General features: G+C 35.8%; 3 protein-coding genes and 1 long non-coding RNA gene across 6 annotated transcripts; 2 read left to right on the forward strand and 2 right to left on the reverse strand.

The window, feature by feature from the left end:
- The first annotated feature begins 3,180 nt into the window (after positions 1 to 3,180).
- On the forward strand, positions 3,181 to 5,948 carry LOC115709720 (protein MHF2 homolog). 3 transcript variants are annotated; one of them, XM_030637898.2, is made up of 7 exons: positions 3,181 to 3,332; positions 3,445 to 3,493; positions 3,605 to 3,645; positions 4,172 to 4,211; positions 4,377 to 4,430; positions 4,526 to 4,630; positions 5,434 to 5,948. In XM_030637898.2, the coding sequence occupies exons 1-6, from the start codon at positions 3,309 to 3,311 to the stop codon at positions 4,627 to 4,629; spliced, it is 312 nt and encodes a 103-aa protein (XP_030493758.2). In that variant the 5' UTR covers positions 3,181 to 3,308; the 3' UTR covers position 4,630; positions 5,434 to 5,948. The 3 variants fall into 3 exon arrangements, with proteins under 3 accessions (XP_030493758.2, XP_030493757.2, XP_030493756.2); XM_030637897.2 differs by lacking the exon at positions 5,434 to 5,948 and adding an exon at positions 4,887 to 5,267; XM_030637896.2 differs by lacking the exon at positions 5,434 to 5,948 and having other exon boundaries at positions 4,526 to 5,267.
- A 646-nt stretch (positions 5,949 to 6,594) lies between these two features.
- LOC115709719 (leucine-rich repeat receptor-like serine/threonine/tyrosine-protein kinase SOBIR1) lies at positions 6,595 to 9,053 on the reverse strand. Its single transcript, XM_030637895.2, has one exon. It carries the CDS (start codon positions 8,650 to 8,652, stop codon positions 6,760 to 6,762), a length of 1,893 nt encoding a protein of 630 aa, XP_030493755.2. The 5' UTR covers positions 8,653 to 9,053; the 3' UTR covers positions 6,595 to 6,759.
- Positions 9,054 to 11,889: 2,836 nt separating this feature from the next.
- Positions 11,890 to 15,681, reverse strand: LOC115710258 (protein SIEVE ELEMENT OCCLUSION B). The gene is made up of 7 exons (XM_030638613.2): positions 15,375 to 15,681; positions 15,162 to 15,260; positions 14,326 to 14,771; positions 14,119 to 14,228; positions 13,689 to 13,831; positions 13,088 to 13,594; positions 11,890 to 12,738 (listed from the first exon to the last, which is right to left on the reverse strand). The coding sequence occupies exons 1-7, from the start codon at positions 15,591 to 15,593 to the stop codon at positions 12,118 to 12,120; spliced, it is 2,145 nt and encodes a 714-aa protein (XP_030494473.2). The 5' UTR covers positions 15,594 to 15,681; the 3' UTR covers positions 11,890 to 12,117.
- On the forward strand, positions 15,042 to 16,051 carry LOC133035387 (uncharacterized). Its single transcript, XR_009686623.1, has 2 exons — positions 15,042 to 15,574; positions 15,678 to 16,051. It is a non-coding gene; the product is annotated as an uncharacterized LOC133035387 (long non-coding RNA).
- Positions 16,052 to 17,586: the final 1,535 nt, after the last annotated feature.

A 17,586-nucleotide genomic window follows, 5' to 3' on the forward strand; every position in this document is an offset into this window, starting at 1 on the left:
ATACGATAAGTCAAAAAAATATTATTCAAATTAAAAAAAAAAATTGTTTGCACTCAGAAATGCAGAACCCGAAAATAAAAGGCATATCTAATGAATTTCAAAAAGCTTGGATTGTGACAAAATTGTCCTACTCCACCACCACATCATGTCGCCTTGTTTCTTTCAACTAACTCAACACCCCTTTAACCTCGCTGGCTTCAGCGAGAATAGGATCAACCACCCTCATTCGGCTTACTGTCCAAACCATAATAAGCTGACCAAAAGAATCCCGCACCAACCAACCATACCCCTATTTATTTAGATTACTAAAGATAGTTGCATCGATTGATCGTATTACCAACTGGTGCAATTCAATGCTCGTGACGTTCGCCTTCTTGTAAAGAGAACAAAGAGGAACCAAAAGTTTTATCTTGAGCACATCTCCATTGATCGAAATTGCCCTTAACAGTCTTATTCTTACCATTCCATATCTTGTCATTTTGCACAGACCACAACGCCCAGCAAAGCATAACAACTCTATGTTTCATCCCAAAATCCCAACACCGAAATCAATCATAAAGCCCTCCCACAAAAGAGTTGTCACCAATCTCTACCATCGAAATACCCGCCATCCGCCAGCATGCAAAAGCAAACGAACACCCCATCAGGCAATAAGAAAAAACTCTCCAACTCGCAAGCACCTTGGACACAATAACGAGGGAAGAGGAACATGTTTCACGCCTAATTAGACACGGGTAGGAAGACAATTAGAAGTAGCCCTCCAAACCAATTGACTTTAGGAGGCACTCTCAAATCCCACAACTCTTTCCAAAGATCGAGTTACCAACTCCAATTAAATCATCCTTAAGCTTTTGAAGAAGCCGGTTCGCACTCTTGACCAAATAAACACCAAAATTCTCACCATTCCAATGCCATATATCGTCAGACATTGAGAAGAACAAAGGAATGCTTAAAATAAGCTTTACATTCCTCTAAATAAGAGACTGAGTTTCATGGATACTTTTCCATATAAAACTTGGTTTTCTTCCCAACTCCGCCTCCAAATAGGATCTACGAGGATAATAACAAGCTTTGAACACACGACTAACTAAAGAATCTTGACGAGAATGAAAACGCCAGCCGTGTTTCCTAAGCAACGCAATATTAAAATCATGAAGCTTTCAAAACCCAAGTCCCCCATGAACCTTTGGAACACACATATGGTCCAAACTCATCCATTGAATGTCACTTTCGTTCTTACCCGACTTCTTCCACCAAAAAAAACACATTAATTTTTTTATATCGTCACATACTTTTTTAGGCAAAAGAAAAACGCTCATAACATAGTTGGGGAGAGATTGCACCACCATCTTCAATAAAACTCTTTACCAACTTTAGATAAAAACTTAACAACCCACCCTTCGATCCGCTTCCTCATCTTTTGCTTAAGAAAGCCTAACACGGCTGACTTGTTGCGCCTCATAGTATTTAAAAGTCCAAGATACAAATAATTTTCACTATCTTCCACCATTCTTAGGATAAAGCACACAAAGCCTTCATATTAACAACAATACTCTTGCTAAAAAATAGAAGACTTGGCTAAGTTTTACCTGCTAAGTACGATTTACTATACACTATACTTCTAGTGTGTGATTTTAATTTGAATCTCATATGTGGATAAACATGTAATAAAGGTGTTGTGCATAACTTGATTATACATGACTGGACCGATATGTAATAATATATTTCATTAACATGTTTACCATGAAAGAATTATTCATATCACAACGATGATCATTGGTAGATCTGTTTGAATTCATCTTTGAGCTTCATGTGGGATTAGATGATGTTGGGAGAGTGTTGGATGCATCAAGCTATATGGGGGTACCCCTTAGGGTAATGTCTGGCAAACTGACCCTATGATAGTTAGCACCCACCTACTTTGGGGTTGCATCCCCGAGACGTCTCCCTCTTACTTATCATGTTGTTCTTAGAGCTTAGTAGTATATAGTCTTGATATTGTTGCACCTTGATACTTGTAGATGTATGCGGTTTGAGTGATGACCACAAGCATACATATAACACATGACACGATCTTTGATACTTGGAATAAGTATTGCACTATCTATGTCCAAACAGAGGTAAGGTACGATACCGACCGTAAGAGTGTAGGGGATGAAGAGTTAATCACTCAGACAAAGCCACCCACCCTGAGGGTGGATGACTTATCCTCGGAGGGGGGGGGGGTCGCCTATTCCACCCTCGGGGGGTCGACCAACCTACCCTATATCTCAATTTGGAGGTATGTCCTTCTTTTATTGGGGTTGTATCCTCGTGTCAAGTGACTTTATGTATTTCTCATTAGTTTAATCTTGTGTAGTCTCATGCCAAGTGTCATCATACATCATGTTACCCTTATCAAAATTTGGGTAAACAATTCCCAAAATAAAAAAGTTGAAATACATTAAACTTTTATGTAATTAAATCAAAGGAAATAAAGTACCTTAGAAATCAAAGGAAATAAAGTAAAATACAATTAAAATCGAAAATCAAAGTAAAGTGATATCCTATATTTGGTTAGCTATTTTCTATAATGTTTATAAAAGTAAAGTAGTAGTTGAGATCCCGATATTAAATTACACCAATAGTTATATTACACACTACAAGAGTATTAGATACTATAGTTGTCCTTTAGCATTTCTCAGATTAATAATAATATATATATTTTGACGCGGTGAACAAAGTCACACATGATTAATAAAGCAACAAACCACAAACGACGGTGGAACCTCCTCGAACCAAGATAGCTTATCGTTTAACCGAAGAACATTTTTTGCCAAACTATGAGCTGCATAAATCTAATTGCGAGTCACATGGGACAAAACTGCTCCAGGAAATTTAGACAATAAAGCTATAACGTCTTCAAACAACACCCATCATATTAAAAAATACCTTCCTATTATTAATAGTTGTCACCAGAGTTAACAAAACTGAAAAAACATCACAACACCAAACTAAAAAACACAATTATATTAGAATGACAATCTTAAAAATAAAATTAATATACAAATTTAACACAACCCAAATCATAAACTTAACATTACTAAAAAAAAACTAAAAAACTAACAAAAAAAAAAAAACAATCCTTAAGTATAACTAGCCAATGGTGTTAGCCTTTTGGCTAGTAACAAATTAATAATATATTTGTAAATATAAAAGTACCAAACATGAAATTTACAACTCTAATTTAAAATTGAAACAAAAAGGGAGAAACTGAAGAAGACTGAATAGTTTACCGCCATTGTCGTCTTCCTTCGCATTCAACACCCATGGAAGCCAACTCTTTCGATCCTGTAACATTACCTCTACATCTTCACCTGTGCAATTCTTAGCAGTTTTAAATTTCTATTTTATTATTATTCTTCTGCTAAAATTTGTTTTTCACCATCTTCATCACGACTACAGGATCTGATTCACGCCATTTTCAAGCTCGTCTGGAACAAAAGAGCTCTCGGTTAGTTGATCCTTCACTTTTTCAATTTCACATTCCTATTCATCGTTTAAAACCTTATCCTTATTTACATTTCTTTCTCCATTCTTCGTGCTGTAATTTTTTTTCACTCAGAGCGCGAGAAGAATGAAGGTGCCGATGCTTTGGACTGCGAGGTACCATTTAAATATTCTGTTCTATTTGTTTTGAATCAAAACCAAAGATACTTTCCGTAATGCTGAAATACTCTGTTTCTAAATTTGTTTGAATTGGAACCAACATTTTTTATGACAAATTATAAGCAAGGGCTAGACTAGAGTCGGGTTTAAGTCCATTAATGCCCTAAGTTGTTTTAGGATTTATGCCATATGTTATGCTCACAGGTTCTGCTTTTATATAAAGTTGAAAATGAAGGTGAAGTCAATTTTGAATACTTAATATGCCTGTAAATTTCATTTCACTATTTTGTTTTAATAGTTAATGTGTATCTACAATTAAATAATAACTTCTATGTATCTATGTCAAAAAGAGAAAAACATAATTGATCTCTCTAGGTTTTATGAAAATAAAGGTATGTGTGATGTTTTGATATTTCATCAGTTTATCAGCTCATAGCCTCATTGCCGCACTTTTGAAAGCTCTTCATTGTCTATATTAAAAATGTTTAGTCTTCAATGAATTTGAATTTCTAAGCACTTGCAGGTAGGAGCTGGAACGACGAGGAAGAGTCGGTCAACTACTGGTTTGATCATCCCTCATTGATTCTTTGGTTCAATTCTTGTGTTTTCCATTTTTATTGTTGTTTTTGATTCTAGTTTTTAATTTTTTTATTTCTGATATGCTGAGTGATTAAAGAGTGTTTTGTTTAGTTAGATTTTTATGCTTTCATTCAACATTTCTGATGCAGCTAATGGAAATGCACTGAAGCTGAGTTGTGAGTTTCTCCGAATGTTTATAGCAGGTTAGCATATCTGAAATGTACTATGATGCTTGTAATGTAGAATGATTTTGCATTTTATGATGTGAATTTATGAGAAAACTGTTAAATTGAGGCAGAGGCTGTGCAGCGTGCGGCTGCGATTGCTGAAGCAGAAGGTGTCAATAAAATTGAAGCAACTCATTTGGAGAGAATTCTTCCTCAGTTACTTCTGGATTTCTGAGGTATATAAGGAAATACTATCAATAATAAAGTATCTGCATTGTAGCTAATTAGAAAAATTTCTACTATGTTCATAGATGAAGACAAAAACGAGCAGTTCTGTTCATATCCCCTCAATAAGATTTTTCATTTTCTCATGAATTCTATAACTGCGTTTAAATATCTTTAGGAGAATCAGCTCTTTGTTTATTAGGTGACTTAGTTCATTTGCTCTAATGTATGCAAAAATTAGAATTTAGCAGTTTTGGTCGTCTTCAGGTCAATGTGTCTACATCTGGGATAGAAAGAGCGCTGTATTAGATACCACTTAAGGCTAGCTCAAATGGTTGGACAAGTGAGTACATACAGGTGTGGGGTACCGTTTCAAGTCCTCCTAATTGTATCTTATTACAAAAGCAAAATGTACTAGATTGCTCCTGTGCTGCCAAGCACGTTTCTGAGTCTGAAGCATTGAATGTTGTATTTCCCTTCTCTCATTCAGTAAACATTAATTTCAGTCACTGAGTGTATGAAAGCAGAGAGAGAGGGAGAAAGAGTGAGAGCATGACTTTGGGATGGATGAATGTCAACTTAAACGACTGAGTGTATCATTGAGTTTAAATAGAGCTTTGTGTAGTTAGTTACATTGAGCATAACAAACTTAATATACTAAAGTAACCTTTTTAACATGAGCTCGAGCTATTAGCTTAAATCAGTACACAAGCTTCTGCAGGTTCCTCAATAGAGAGAAAGAGAGGATAGTAGAGTCTCTAAGTTAACAAAGCTAAGAGTTGAGATTGTTTCTAAAAGAGTGCTTTATTGGTAGGGGCAAGGTACATTGAAACGAATTGGCTGCTTTAGAAACAACGCTTTCATGAATTTTGAGATAAGAACCAAAAAAGCACCAACTCAAATGATGAATCTTATTTTTTGGTGGAGCATTTTGGTGAATTATAATGGGAAATTTGATTTTCTATACTTAGAAAATCTTAAAATTTTTTCCCTAAAAACCAAAAATTTAAAACCTAAAAAAACTATACCTTTTTTTTCAAAACCCCAAAAATACCCCCCTCGCAATATTCTCTCTCTCTGCATCATCTCTCTCTCCCTCTATCTCACCCCAACCGCCCACCCTCACCCGAACCACCCTCACCCACGATCAACCCCAACCCGAACCACCCTCACCCACGGTCGTCGACCACGAATCCCAGGCCCCCCATCACCGGCGGTCGAAGCCCACGAATCCCAGTCCCCCTCTTCACCGCCGGTCATCGAAAGCAAAAAAAAAAAAAAGGAAAAAAAGCCCCAGGTCCGACCAATCGGACCCCATCGGACCCCATGGTCCGACCATCGGGCCCCCTCTCTCTAAGTCTCTCTCAAATCGAATGAAGAAGGAAAAAAAAAAAAACCAGGTCTGATGGTCGGACCATGGGGTCCGATGGGTCCGATTGGTCGGACCCCATCGGACCCCATGGTCCGACCATCGGACCTGGGGTGTGGGATTCGTGGGACCGGCCGAGATAGAGAGAGAAAGAGAGATGCTGTGAGAGTTTGAGGGTATTTTTGGGGTTTTGAAAAAAAAGGTATAGTTTTTTAAGGGTTTAAATTATTGGTTTAGGAAAAAAATTTTACGATTTTCTAAGTATAGAAAATCAAATTTCCCATTATAATTTATTTCTATTTGCAATATTTAGGAAATTGGAATAACTGTTTTTATTTTTCAAAGTGATCTTGTAATGCTATTCTGATTTTTAGATTGCACTACTTGATATCATTACACTGGAGAGGATTTCATTGGCCCATTTAAAACTCATTATAGCCAAATTAGACTTTTTTTTTAGTTGGAGGCATTGTATTTTGGATTCCTTTTAAGGTCCATTCTTCAAAGCTATGAGATATTATCCTATGTTCATTTATTCGACCAAAATTACCTCACTCCAATAGTTATTTGCTTAGTTAGGTCGAGTTTAAGTGAAAGCTCTGGTAATTGTAAACATTCTACACTTGTATATCATCTGGCTCTAATATAGAGCAACCACAGAATATGGACGATTAATTATACAACCTAGACCTCTTAGAGCTGCTGCTGAAATTAAAACTCACTACTTTTATTACACGGAGTTTTCACTTTAAGACATTAAAAAGACTTAACTTAATGTTTAATCTGAGACAACATACACCTTACATCCTTGCTGTTGGGCCTTTCCTTTGGATTATCCAAAGTGCAAAAGCAAGCAATCTTCAGAACCAAGAGCATTTGCTCCTCGTAACCATTTCCCATCAGCTTCGAGTCAATTGCTATCTGAGGATTTTCCGAAGTCATTACACTTCTCATCCACTTAACCAAACCAATCTCAGTCTGTTGCTGGAAAAACTCATCAGATGGAAGCTTTCCTATAACCAGAACACCAAGCAACACACCAAAACTATAAATATCACACTTGTCTGTGAACTTGAGTGTCTGGTGGTACTCTGGTGCTATGTATCCCACTGTTCCAGCAACGTTAGATGTTGTGATATGAGTTTGAGCATCCGGCATTGCTTTTGCTAGACCGAAATCTGCAATTCTAGCTTCCAGATTATCATCAAGAAGTACATTTGCTGGCTTGAGATCCCTGTGAATTATACGTGGGCTATGATTCAAGTGTAGATATTCAAGTCCGGCAGCAATTCCTATAGCAATTTTGTGCCTAGTTACCCAATCCAGCTCCTTCTTCCCTTCTGCTGCAGCAGTTAACGTGTCTTGTAAGCTACCATTTTTCATGAACTCATAGACCAAGTAATGACAATCAGGTCGGGAAACATGAGCCAATAGAGGAAGAAGATTCCGGTGCCTGATTTTACCGACGGTGGCGATCTCAGACCGGATTTGGCGCATTTTTTTGGTTAGAAGCTTACTATCTTCCTCAGTCAATTCCGCAGCTTCTTTAGGTGGCTGAACTATTTTCTTTATGGCAATCATTTTCCCATCACTTCCGGGCAATTCAGCTTTGTACACCTCTCCACAACCACCTTGTCCTATCTTCTCCATGGAAGCAAGCCCGTCATCCTTTTCCAAGAAAGCCAAGTCTTCTTTCTTTTTAATCAAAGGACTGTAGATTGCAGGACCAGCGTCCCTACGAACACCTCTCACAATAGCCAAAAGCATTTTAAATAGCAGGGAGAAGATAAAACCAGAAATACCACCTGCCACACATCCAGCCAAAAATCCCAAAATCCACCCAAGTACCTTCCTTTTGCGGTTTTTTTTATGCTTGTGGTGGGGTAACTGCGCTGGAGATGGAGCTTGAGCTCTAGAAGGTCCTGCTGCTGCTGCAGAAGCATTTCTTTTTGGAGTAGAAGTTGAATTCTCAGCTAATATGTAACGTTTTGGAAGGCTAGAAGCTGATTTTTCGACCCTTTTCAATTGTGTTACTGAGCCTTCAAGGAACTGGTTCCCAGAGAAATTGAAGAACCGGAGATTGCGAAATGAACGAATGGACGCTGGGATTTTCCCGGCGAAAAGATTGTTGGCAATGGAAAGCTTTTCCAGGTTGGGAAAATACTTCAAGAAACTCAGTCTACCAGAAAGCTCATTGGAGGAAACATCAAGGACTCTAAGGCGAATTAACGACGATAAATTGGTTGGAACCTCTCCAGAGAACTTGTTGTTTCCAAGGTTGAGAATTTCCAACTTCCGGCAGTCAACTATCTGAGATGGTATCTGGTCAACTATCTTATTTCCAGAGAGAGAGAGTTCTCTGAGCTCGGAGAGCTCACCAATGGCTGGGGACAGAGTACCAGTGAGCTGCTGGGATTTGAATATAAGCCTGGTGATCTTAAGGACATAGTTATTGTCATCTGAGAGCCTTCTCTCGCAGTATACACCGGGGAAGTTACATGGAGCAATGGAGAGTTGACGTTGACTTCTGATGCCCAAGTCTTTTTGGATGTTAGAGAGGGCTTTAAGATCTACAGGGTCTAGAACTGGTCTTCCATGGATGAAAAGGAGGATGGAGAAGAAGGTGAGGAGAGAGAGCTGAGCTTTGGCAACGAAATTTGCCATTACAGGTAATTTAACAGCTGCTATAGGATTAGGGACTCTCGTAAGAAGATTTTAAGAGGTCATAGTTCATATCTTTCTTTTTTCATTGCTTATTCTTATTTATAGAAAGCCTCCATTGTGGAAAAAACATGTCCGTGGTGGAGCCCACTTTATAAAATTAGGCTGTCTCTCACTACAATACAATAGAAAATTCGGACCAAGGTTGCTACCTTTACTAAGAGAAAAAAATTAACTATTTAAATGATTTGGGGAAGAAAAGAGGTAAAAAAAAAAGTACCTTAAATTTACAGAAAGCGTCATGCTATAATGTCCACATCAAAGTAACTGATGTATAAGGCACTAAAAATTGAGGTGATTTAAGAAACAAGACTGTTATATTTTTCTTTTTGTTTATTACATACTCCAGTGATTAATTCCAAATCGAGGAAGCTTAAATGCTAATTAAATTATGTGAAGTCAAATGTTTTAATAGTTTCATTAGTATGTTCTACCTATAGAATATTGAGATGCAATAGAAAATTAAATAATGAGTTGGAAACTTGGAATGGAGAAAATAATATGTATATTATTACTCATTACATTACATGCTAGTCCATTTGGCCTTGTATAAAATTAAACCTTAGTTTAGTTAATTTAATAATCTACAAAACATCTTTGAAAATTTCAAACCGCCATTATAGATGGCCCCAATTATTATATATATATTTATTTAAAAAGAAAAAAAAAGGCAAATGGGTCTGAAAGTCGCTATAGAAATAGAACGAACTGGATGAAAAGTAATGTTGCATTGTATTTATTAGGGGAATACACTTGTAAGCTTCTTTGAAGTGTTCAACGGGATAATTGTTATTATCATACATAAAGGCCTTAGCCAAGTCAGTCAAGTCAACCCATTTAACGATCTAAAGTCTTCGCTCAAATTTGGTACGTTAGATCATTTTTTCTGGGTGATCTACAGCCTTCGAAACTGATACGTGTCACTGCAGGAATTTTTTAATTAACTCAATATTTTATAAAAAAATATTAAAACGACACTATATATTATTATTAGTGTAATTGAATATTGAGTTTAACTTATTTTATTTTAATAAAATTATAAAGAACCGGTATCTCTATCTTGCCCCATAGCAATTCATTCGTATTCAGAACTAAAAAGTCACGTTATCAACTAGGATTTAGGAGTAAAAATTCCCCTTTTTTCACTGCTAATCAGCTCACTCTTGGCAATTTTTTGGTGTTTAATTATTTACTATTTAGCTTTAATTTTTCGTAAGTAATTAATTATCTAGTTTATCTCCAATTACTCTAGTTATACAACATCATAACAAATCTGCGATACTTTAAAATAATTATAAGAGTCTATATACAATTATTTACAAGTCTGGTTCTGTTCTTATTTCTTGAAACATAAGTATCTGGAAACAAAATATAATAACTGTTATATAATCTTTCGTTAGTAAGCGAACAAAAAATAAAAATGTATCTGGGAACAATTTACTTTCCTCTGCATTGTAATTAAATTGAAAACAAGCATAGAATTTCTTCCCGTGAACATATTTTCTGAGCTTTTTCTTTGAAAATTTGGATGATATTAGCCCGAAATTAAAGTGTTGAAATTAACCCATGGTCCTTCTTAACGCGTTATCCCATTTCATTTTCTATTTTTCCACAAAAAAGACTTGTTTAAATTAGTGGTCGTTGATATTTGTTGAAGTCGCAGTCTTTGTAGTCTTTCTACACTGGTGAAAAAGCAACCAATCATCAATCAACTAGCTATTTGTTTTGATCACACTAGAGAGAATAAACATTGCATGCAACCACTGATATGAGGCCAACATTGACTCGGTGGTGGGGTTGACTTAATAGATTTTTTTTATTGAGTTTTTTTTATTTTTACACTTCAAAACAGTTTTTTTTTTTTTGCATTTTTACGGAATTTTACATAGAAAATTCTATTGCAACTAGCATTGCAACCTAAATTGTAACAAAAAATCGTACAGAAACCCCTATTGTAACTAGCGCTGCAACCACTTTAGAAACCCAAACCGTAAATTTGAAAAAAAAAAAATAAAAGTGTCACACTTTCTTTTAAGGTATACTAATGGTTGTAATGTGCAGTTAGTTCCCATATGAACTAGATTATGTGAACTTCATAATCTTGGAAATTCACTCTAATTTAATTTTTATTAAGAATGATTTGTCTATCTAAAAGTGTCACACTTTCTTTAAGGTATACTCATTTATGCATAGAATCTGAGTCACCATTGATTTATTATTTGTTACTTCTAAGTTTATTTTATGAATAAGCAAGTTTACTCAAGTCGATCAACAAGTAAAATGTGAAAAGGAGCAGAAATTGCAGCTGTGGTTGAATAAATTTCTACTTTAGTTTCACACTCTTTTTTCTTTAAGATTTAAATTGTCCCCAACGAAAAGTGACTGAGATGGTATTCACCTTGAGATTTAGTATATAAAAGAAACATATTTTTCCATTTATATTAAAATCTAAAATATTGAGAGTTATAATTTTACTTGAGTAGTAGTGGTGTGATTCAAACCTGCTTTCGAATTTGTATGTTTAGATCAATTGCTTGACTCTGTTTTCCTAGGCCTTATTATGCTGGTTGAAGGTATATGTGGTCCAACATATCAACGCCTGACATGTTGATTAGAAGTTAGAACTGAAATTACTCAGTTGCATTACCCTTTTAGTCAAAAAGAAAGAAAAAGATGCATCTCCTTAATTCTATGTCCTTTATGAACAAAAGCAACCTTAAATAAGAAGCCTTATGGGGATTTCCCAGCAGTGATTACTTATTTAACCATGCTAGCTTCCTTTATTCCTGTTTCTTTTGGATGGGTTCTCTTTTTGTTTGCATGAGTAATGTCAACAGTAAAACCAAAAACAACCATACTCTGATACACAGTCAACTATTGATGAACTTATTGGGCTTGATATTAGTTTTCATTTGTCGTTTGACTAGAATTCAGCCCAGCCCATTCCTTTCAAAATAAATTCAGAGGTAACCCCTTTTTCTTTTTATTTATTTAAAATTAATATATCCAGCCTAAAAGAAAAAGTAATTAGAAAAGCATTACTACTTTTTGCTTAATAACTGAGTGAGAGTAGCTGATGAGTAGAAAAAGAGAAAAAGGGTAGTAACATCTTACAGACTCGAAGTGACGTAGTAAAACTTGCTTAAACAGTAAACTTAAACTATAGTAGAGAAAGCTATATAAAAAAGAACTAGTGTATAGATTAAGAGAGACCCAGTAGGCTAAGAGTCCCAATGACATTATACAAAGTCAAACCTTAATTAACTCAGTCGAAAGAGTACCACACATTAAAACATTAACAAACCAAACCAAAATAAACATAGTTAAAACTTAAAATACAGTACATGCAACAACAGACCAACGTAGTACAACTAACTGTAATAAAACTCTCCTTCGTAAACCAACACCTCAATCTGTGCAACATCGGAACATGAAGAACTTCTCCATGTCGCGGCCACATTCTGTGCAAACCACCTTTGGAGGAATGTCCTGACCGATCCCTGGAAGAATGAGACGCGTGCAGTGCTGTGGCGTGTGGCGCCTTTGTAGTTCTGCATCTAAAGCTGGGATCAAAGTTATCTCTCGAGCCTCAGGTTCCCAGGCTTGGAACTCATTCATGGTTAACAGAGCCAGTTGCCCATTGGCTCGGACCATCTCGTTCGAGCCATGCCAGAGTGACGCCCAGCCCTGGTCAGAGCCATCGTAACTGAGCAGAACCATGACCTCTTTCAATATGGGGTCGTCTTCTATGGTCTTGCCGTACCGGACCTTGGAACAGCGCATGCTCTCGAGCCTAGACCAGAAGAACCAGATGGTCGTGGAATCTGGCCAGATGTGGCTGAGATTCTCAGCTAGGATCGTTGCATTGATCTTGTTAATCCGCTCTTTCGGTACGTTGCTTTTCCCCACGTAGACCATCTCTAACTCGATGCCGAGAGCCCGTGCTACCAGTTTTGCTTGGGTGGTGAATTGTCTGATCCATTCAATATTGTCTCCTCCGTACAAGCATATGTATTTATTACTATTCATCTGAAATTTTTGGATAACAACATATTTAATCAGATAATATGTAATTTACAGTAATTTGCATTTGATTGAATGAAATGAATTGGGAAGCAATTTTCTTTTTCTTCCCTTTACATGAGATGATATGTATTAATGTATATAGGTAATATGCTTTTTGTTATCACTTTCTTGCATAAGATTGAAGGAGTTGAATTGGGTTAACTGTTTTGTGTTAGAGATTATTCTTTTAGTTGTCACATAATGTCAATTGGGCAATAATCTGATTGAGTAATGATGTGTTTTACAGATAGGAGATAATATGTTGTATGCATTTGTTTATTCTATAATGCATCAAAAAAGAAAAAAACTGTACCCATTGTAGTATTTCTGCTTCAATGCTATCGATGAGTAGCTTGAGTGACCATTGCTCAGTACTCCAAAGTGTATCCTCTCTGTCTTGACTGAATGGCAAGGCTGAATTCCCCCAGATCCACATCATATGAGTGGCATTTTTGGATGTGACCTTCCCTGATGGATCTAATGCTACTAAGATCATTTTCTTTTCGAAATTCCACTTCTCTCTGATGTACTTAATCACCGGAGGTTGAATTACTTCAGGGTCGTCTACATAGTACCATGGCATCATTGATTGTAACTCCAAAAGTTTGTGATCGCCTTGTTGAGGCCAATTCGCCATCCTGTCCACCATTGGGATCCACACCACCTCATATGGAGCATCTTTTGAGTTCGTATCATATCGATGATCTTGCTTCATCCTCATCTCATAAATAATGTTGAGAACTGTAAGCTCTTCATTGGTGATATCAAAGTCAGATATTAGCAGCAACACATGCTTTCGCCTTAGTACTTCAACAGAAACCTGTGTTTGTCAATTCCAATTATTGATTCAGCTTTGTGTACTATTGATAGGAATACCAATTCAGGCTATTGCAGAGAGTTTTAAAACAAATTACCTTTGTTTTGGAGTAACCATGCATCAGGGTTGGCTCATCACCAGGGGCAAGTAATGCCTTGAGGATCTTCATGTTGTCCAGATGGGTGGTGCCCTCAATAAGGCGTATGAGATTTCTGTAGTTTTCTTCATGTTGCACCTTGACTGGATTCAGTGAAAATTTACTTGTTAAGACTCAGGTGCATATGCAACTTCGAAGAATAATAAAGATCAGAGAGGTGTGCTGTAAACCTCCTTAAAAAATTAGTTGAGTTTCAAAGAGTTGTAACAAGTTTATCATATTTTGTGGTGCTCAATGCTTTTAAATTTTCTGAGTTTTCATCTTTTACCACAAACTATTTATAGAAAGATGAGATGAGATGATCTTTAACTCCCTTAGACAAATCTGTTTTGTACTTTCACTTCTAAATTTGAATTTTTAAAGGACTCACCTATATAATTTCGGCAATTATTCAGTTCAATTGCTAGGAGGTCGTGTATACTGACCAGCTTATGTGCCAAGCTTGACAGTTCCCATATCTCCGAGGCTGATGCAACATGCCTGGAATCCATGTATCACAACAAGAGTGCTGCTGTTATTTTTCTGCATAGTCTAAGATGAATTGAGTTTTTAAAATCATGGTTTTGATATTTCTTACTCATATCTGAAATCTGTAAGGCTAGCAACATGCCAAGCACATGCTATTATGCTTCGAACGGTCCAGTATGCTGCAGCAGGAATATGAGCTTTTCCAACTGATAATTGCTCCGAGTCTTGTGAAAGGTACTCTGTTGGTAGGTCATTGAATTCAATAATTAGTTTAGTAACCTTCATGACAGCATTGATGAGATTGTGTATCGCTTCAAGCTGAGGCTTCATGGCTCGCGAATACTCAATCATGTCTGAGAGTTGCTTCAGAAGAGCAACAGCCTTGGCCAGTGGATTTGTTGCACAGAGCTGAGTGACAAGCCAGAATTCACCATAAGTTACAGAAAAAGCAGCCAAGGCTAGAACCACTTTTGCTTCCCATGGATAGTATGACAGCATCTTGAATAAAACCAGAGTAGACGCATGCAGATCCGTCCCTGAGCACTTGCAAAACATCTGGCCAAATATATTTAGTATTTACTAATCAGTTCATAAAGAGAATATTTCATGTGTCTTGTAGCATTATGCACCTAATACATTACTTTCTCTTTACTATATTACTTATTAAACTGAATAATCTTATTGGTGCAGAAACACTTGGGATCCTTCTTTCTTTTCAGAAAGAAGTATGACTTACTGAGAAATATAGAGTATAAATTTATGGATTGAAGAACTACTGCATTGTTGCCACTTGAGACCAATTCAAGTGGTTGAGTGAGTGTGTTTGGGTTCAAATCCCAGCCTTGACTATTTTAATTAACATGGATAACAATGAAGTGATTCTTATAAAAGAAAAGAAAAAGGAACTGCTGCATTGTTTAGTTTAGTTCATGATTGAAGAACAACCTCACAGGAAATCTTATGTATGATATGAGCAAGTGCTTCGAGCATTTCATCGACGCTAGCTGCGCTGACCTTCTCATCATTTGTATCTAAATGTACACCCTGCAAACCAAAACTCAGGCAAATCACTAACCAAGTATAACTAAAAAAGACAAAGATTGCACAATATCTGTACTAAATGTAGGATGGAGATTGCAGAAAAGAGAAGATGAATACATTTATCATAGCATCAATGCCAGGAGCAGTCCTGCGAAAGATGTCCTCAATGACCAGGATAATTGGTTTGACATCAAGAAAGTGAGTTTCAGGACTGTGAGTTTCCCGAATTTGTCTCACCATCGTGCTGTCGTCAGATATCATATGCCTCCTGTTATGGTCTCTCTTGCCTCCAGACGAAAAATGAGGGATGATTGCTTGTACGTGTTTTTCAGCCATGATGATTTTTTTTTATTTTATTTTTTTTTTGGTTGGGAAAAGAGACAATCAAGAGAGGAAAATGACTGTGTTTCTGTGGTGCAGTGTTGAAAACTTGAAGCAATATGGGAGCTTTATATAATGCTGAGAAGAGGGAACAAGTACCTTGCTTGCAAGGTGAGTTAAAACAAAGTTAAAGTCCATTTCATATTTTTGGATAAATATGTTATTATTTGGATGCGGTGGCCCTATCCATGTTTGAAGGCTATGACATAAAGAGTTTGCATATTTGAGTTTTCAGTCAAAAGGGGATTTGGAAAGAAAACTTAGTAAAAAGATCAAAGGAACTGTTGTTTGTTAGGACATTTTTCTAATCCACACGTTTTACTATCATTTTTTCATGTCACCATATTTGGGGTGTGTGTGTGTGTGGTGTATATCATGGATTTTATTAATGTGACACACTTATTAGTTTTAAATGAGTATTAGTCACTTATTTTATTTACAGAAATCAAACCCTTGAGCATATTCCTACTTAGTTATTAAGTAAAGGTTGTTAACATAATTAGAAAGAGGTCAAAACAAATATATGCAGATTATGTTCATTTTTTTTTCTCTTTCTAAACAATATATATAGGTAGTCTTTAGTTATATGTAGGGTTTATAATTTATATCATTTATTAGAAAATTGTATGCAATTTAAAATCCTAGTATAAACGTTCATTAGCAAATTATACTTTGTAACAAAGTGTAGAAGACAATCATAGTAATGTAAATGTCTCTGCACAATGATTTTTTTCTTTAGAAAAAGAAAAGAATAAATGCTTAGTTTAGCCTTGCAAATATATATATATATATTTATATATATATATATAAATACAATTTATCTTTTTCTCTACCAACAGTTTCAGTAGTATGCTTAGATCTATTGGTAGGATACCAAAACAATAATCATAACACCCAGTACTAGGAGCATTTCTTTAATTGTTCTTCCTCTTTAATTTTATTTTCTTCCATCTAATGTAGCCTCTCTTTTTCTTTTTCCTTTTTCCTGTTTTTTTCTTTTCTCTATTTAGAATTTAAAATATTAAAGAGGAATGAAAAAAAAGGAGAAGAATAAAAAGCTTCCCGAATGGCACTGGCACCCTTTTTTGCATTCTTCCATTTCATTACATAATTTTATGATATTATTGTTATACAGCACATGTCATTTTGCAATACACCCTTTAATTATTTTATGCTATGTATATGAATTATAAACTTTCCTGAATCCTTGATAGAAAATATTTTCAAATTTGGAACAAAATGAAAACAAAGAGAGAAAGATAAAGGACATTATGGTGGATTTAATAAACTAATATATGTTTGTACTTTAATTTTTTTAATACCATTAAATTAAAGACAAAAACAAAAAATAATATTAGCTACGAATTAACTCTGACTAAACACTAATATTAGGGTTTTCGACAATTCTCATAAGCTTTGAGTGGTTCTTACCTTATTATTCTCCTAGCTAATCATAGGGACACTTGATTCAAAATGCTCTATTCCAAACAAGGGAAAGCTAAAACCCCGTCATTATTATTATTTTATAGGAAAATCACTGTATATACGGTTATTTAATGATGTTAGAGACCAACATTGGAGACCACCATTGGAGAATTACATTGGAGACCACTACCTTGCTATGTCTTTCTCTTCTTCGGTGAATTTTTTTCTTTTCTTTATTTTGGTGAGATTATATACTTTTAGAGTACAAACTCAAATTGCAATCCTAAATCAGCATCGAACCATTCGTCACTGCTACTCTCCATCTATGGCATTCCAGTCCACTCCCCTTGGTTTTGCTAATTTCTCAAATCAAAATTCAACTCACAACCCAAATTGCAACTTAAATCACAACCCAAATCTCAATCCTATATCACTATAACCTATTTGATGTGCTAGTCTTTGTTCATGGCGTTCAAGACCACTAGGCCTTGCAAGATATTGTTGCCACCTGCTTAAGGTTTTA

The sequence above is a fragment of the Cannabis sativa genome, chromosome 3, assembly GCF_029168945.1.
Source record: "Cannabis sativa cultivar Pink pepper isolate KNU-18-1 chromosome 3, ASM2916894v1, whole genome shotgun sequence".
Taxonomy (NCBI): Eukaryota; Viridiplantae; Streptophyta; class Magnoliopsida; order Rosales; family Cannabaceae; genus Cannabis; species Cannabis sativa.

Excerpts from the sequence above, each read along its gene's own strand:
- LOC115709720 (XM_030637898.2), top strand. The coding sequence starts at position 3,309 with ATGGAAGCCAACTCTTTCGATCCT. Across the intron at positions 3,646-4,171 it reads CCGATGCTTTGGACTGCGAG|GTAGGAGCTGGAACGACGAG; the intron begins GTACCATTTAAA and ends AAGCACTTGCAG. Across the intron at positions 4,212-4,376 it reads GAAGAGTCGGTCAACTACTG|CTAATGGAAATGCACTGAAG; the intron begins GTTTGATCATCC and ends TTTCTGATGCAG.
- LOC115709719 (XM_030637895.2), bottom strand. The coding sequence starts at position 8,652 with ATGGCAAATTTCGTTGCCAAAGCTCAGCTCTCTCTCCTCACCTTCTTC.
- LOC115710258 (XM_030638613.2), bottom strand. The coding sequence starts at position 15,593 with ATGGCTGAAAAACACGTACAAGCAATCATCCCTCATTTTTCGTCTGGA. Across the intron at positions 14,772-15,161 it reads TACATAAGATTTCCTGTGAG|ATGTTTTGCAAGTGCTCAGG; the intron begins GTTGTTCTTCAA and ends ATATTTGGCCAG. Across the intron at positions 12,739-13,087 it reads AAGCAGAAATACTACAATGG|ATGAATAGTAATAAATACAT; the intron begins GTACAGTTTTTT and ends CAAAAATTTCAG.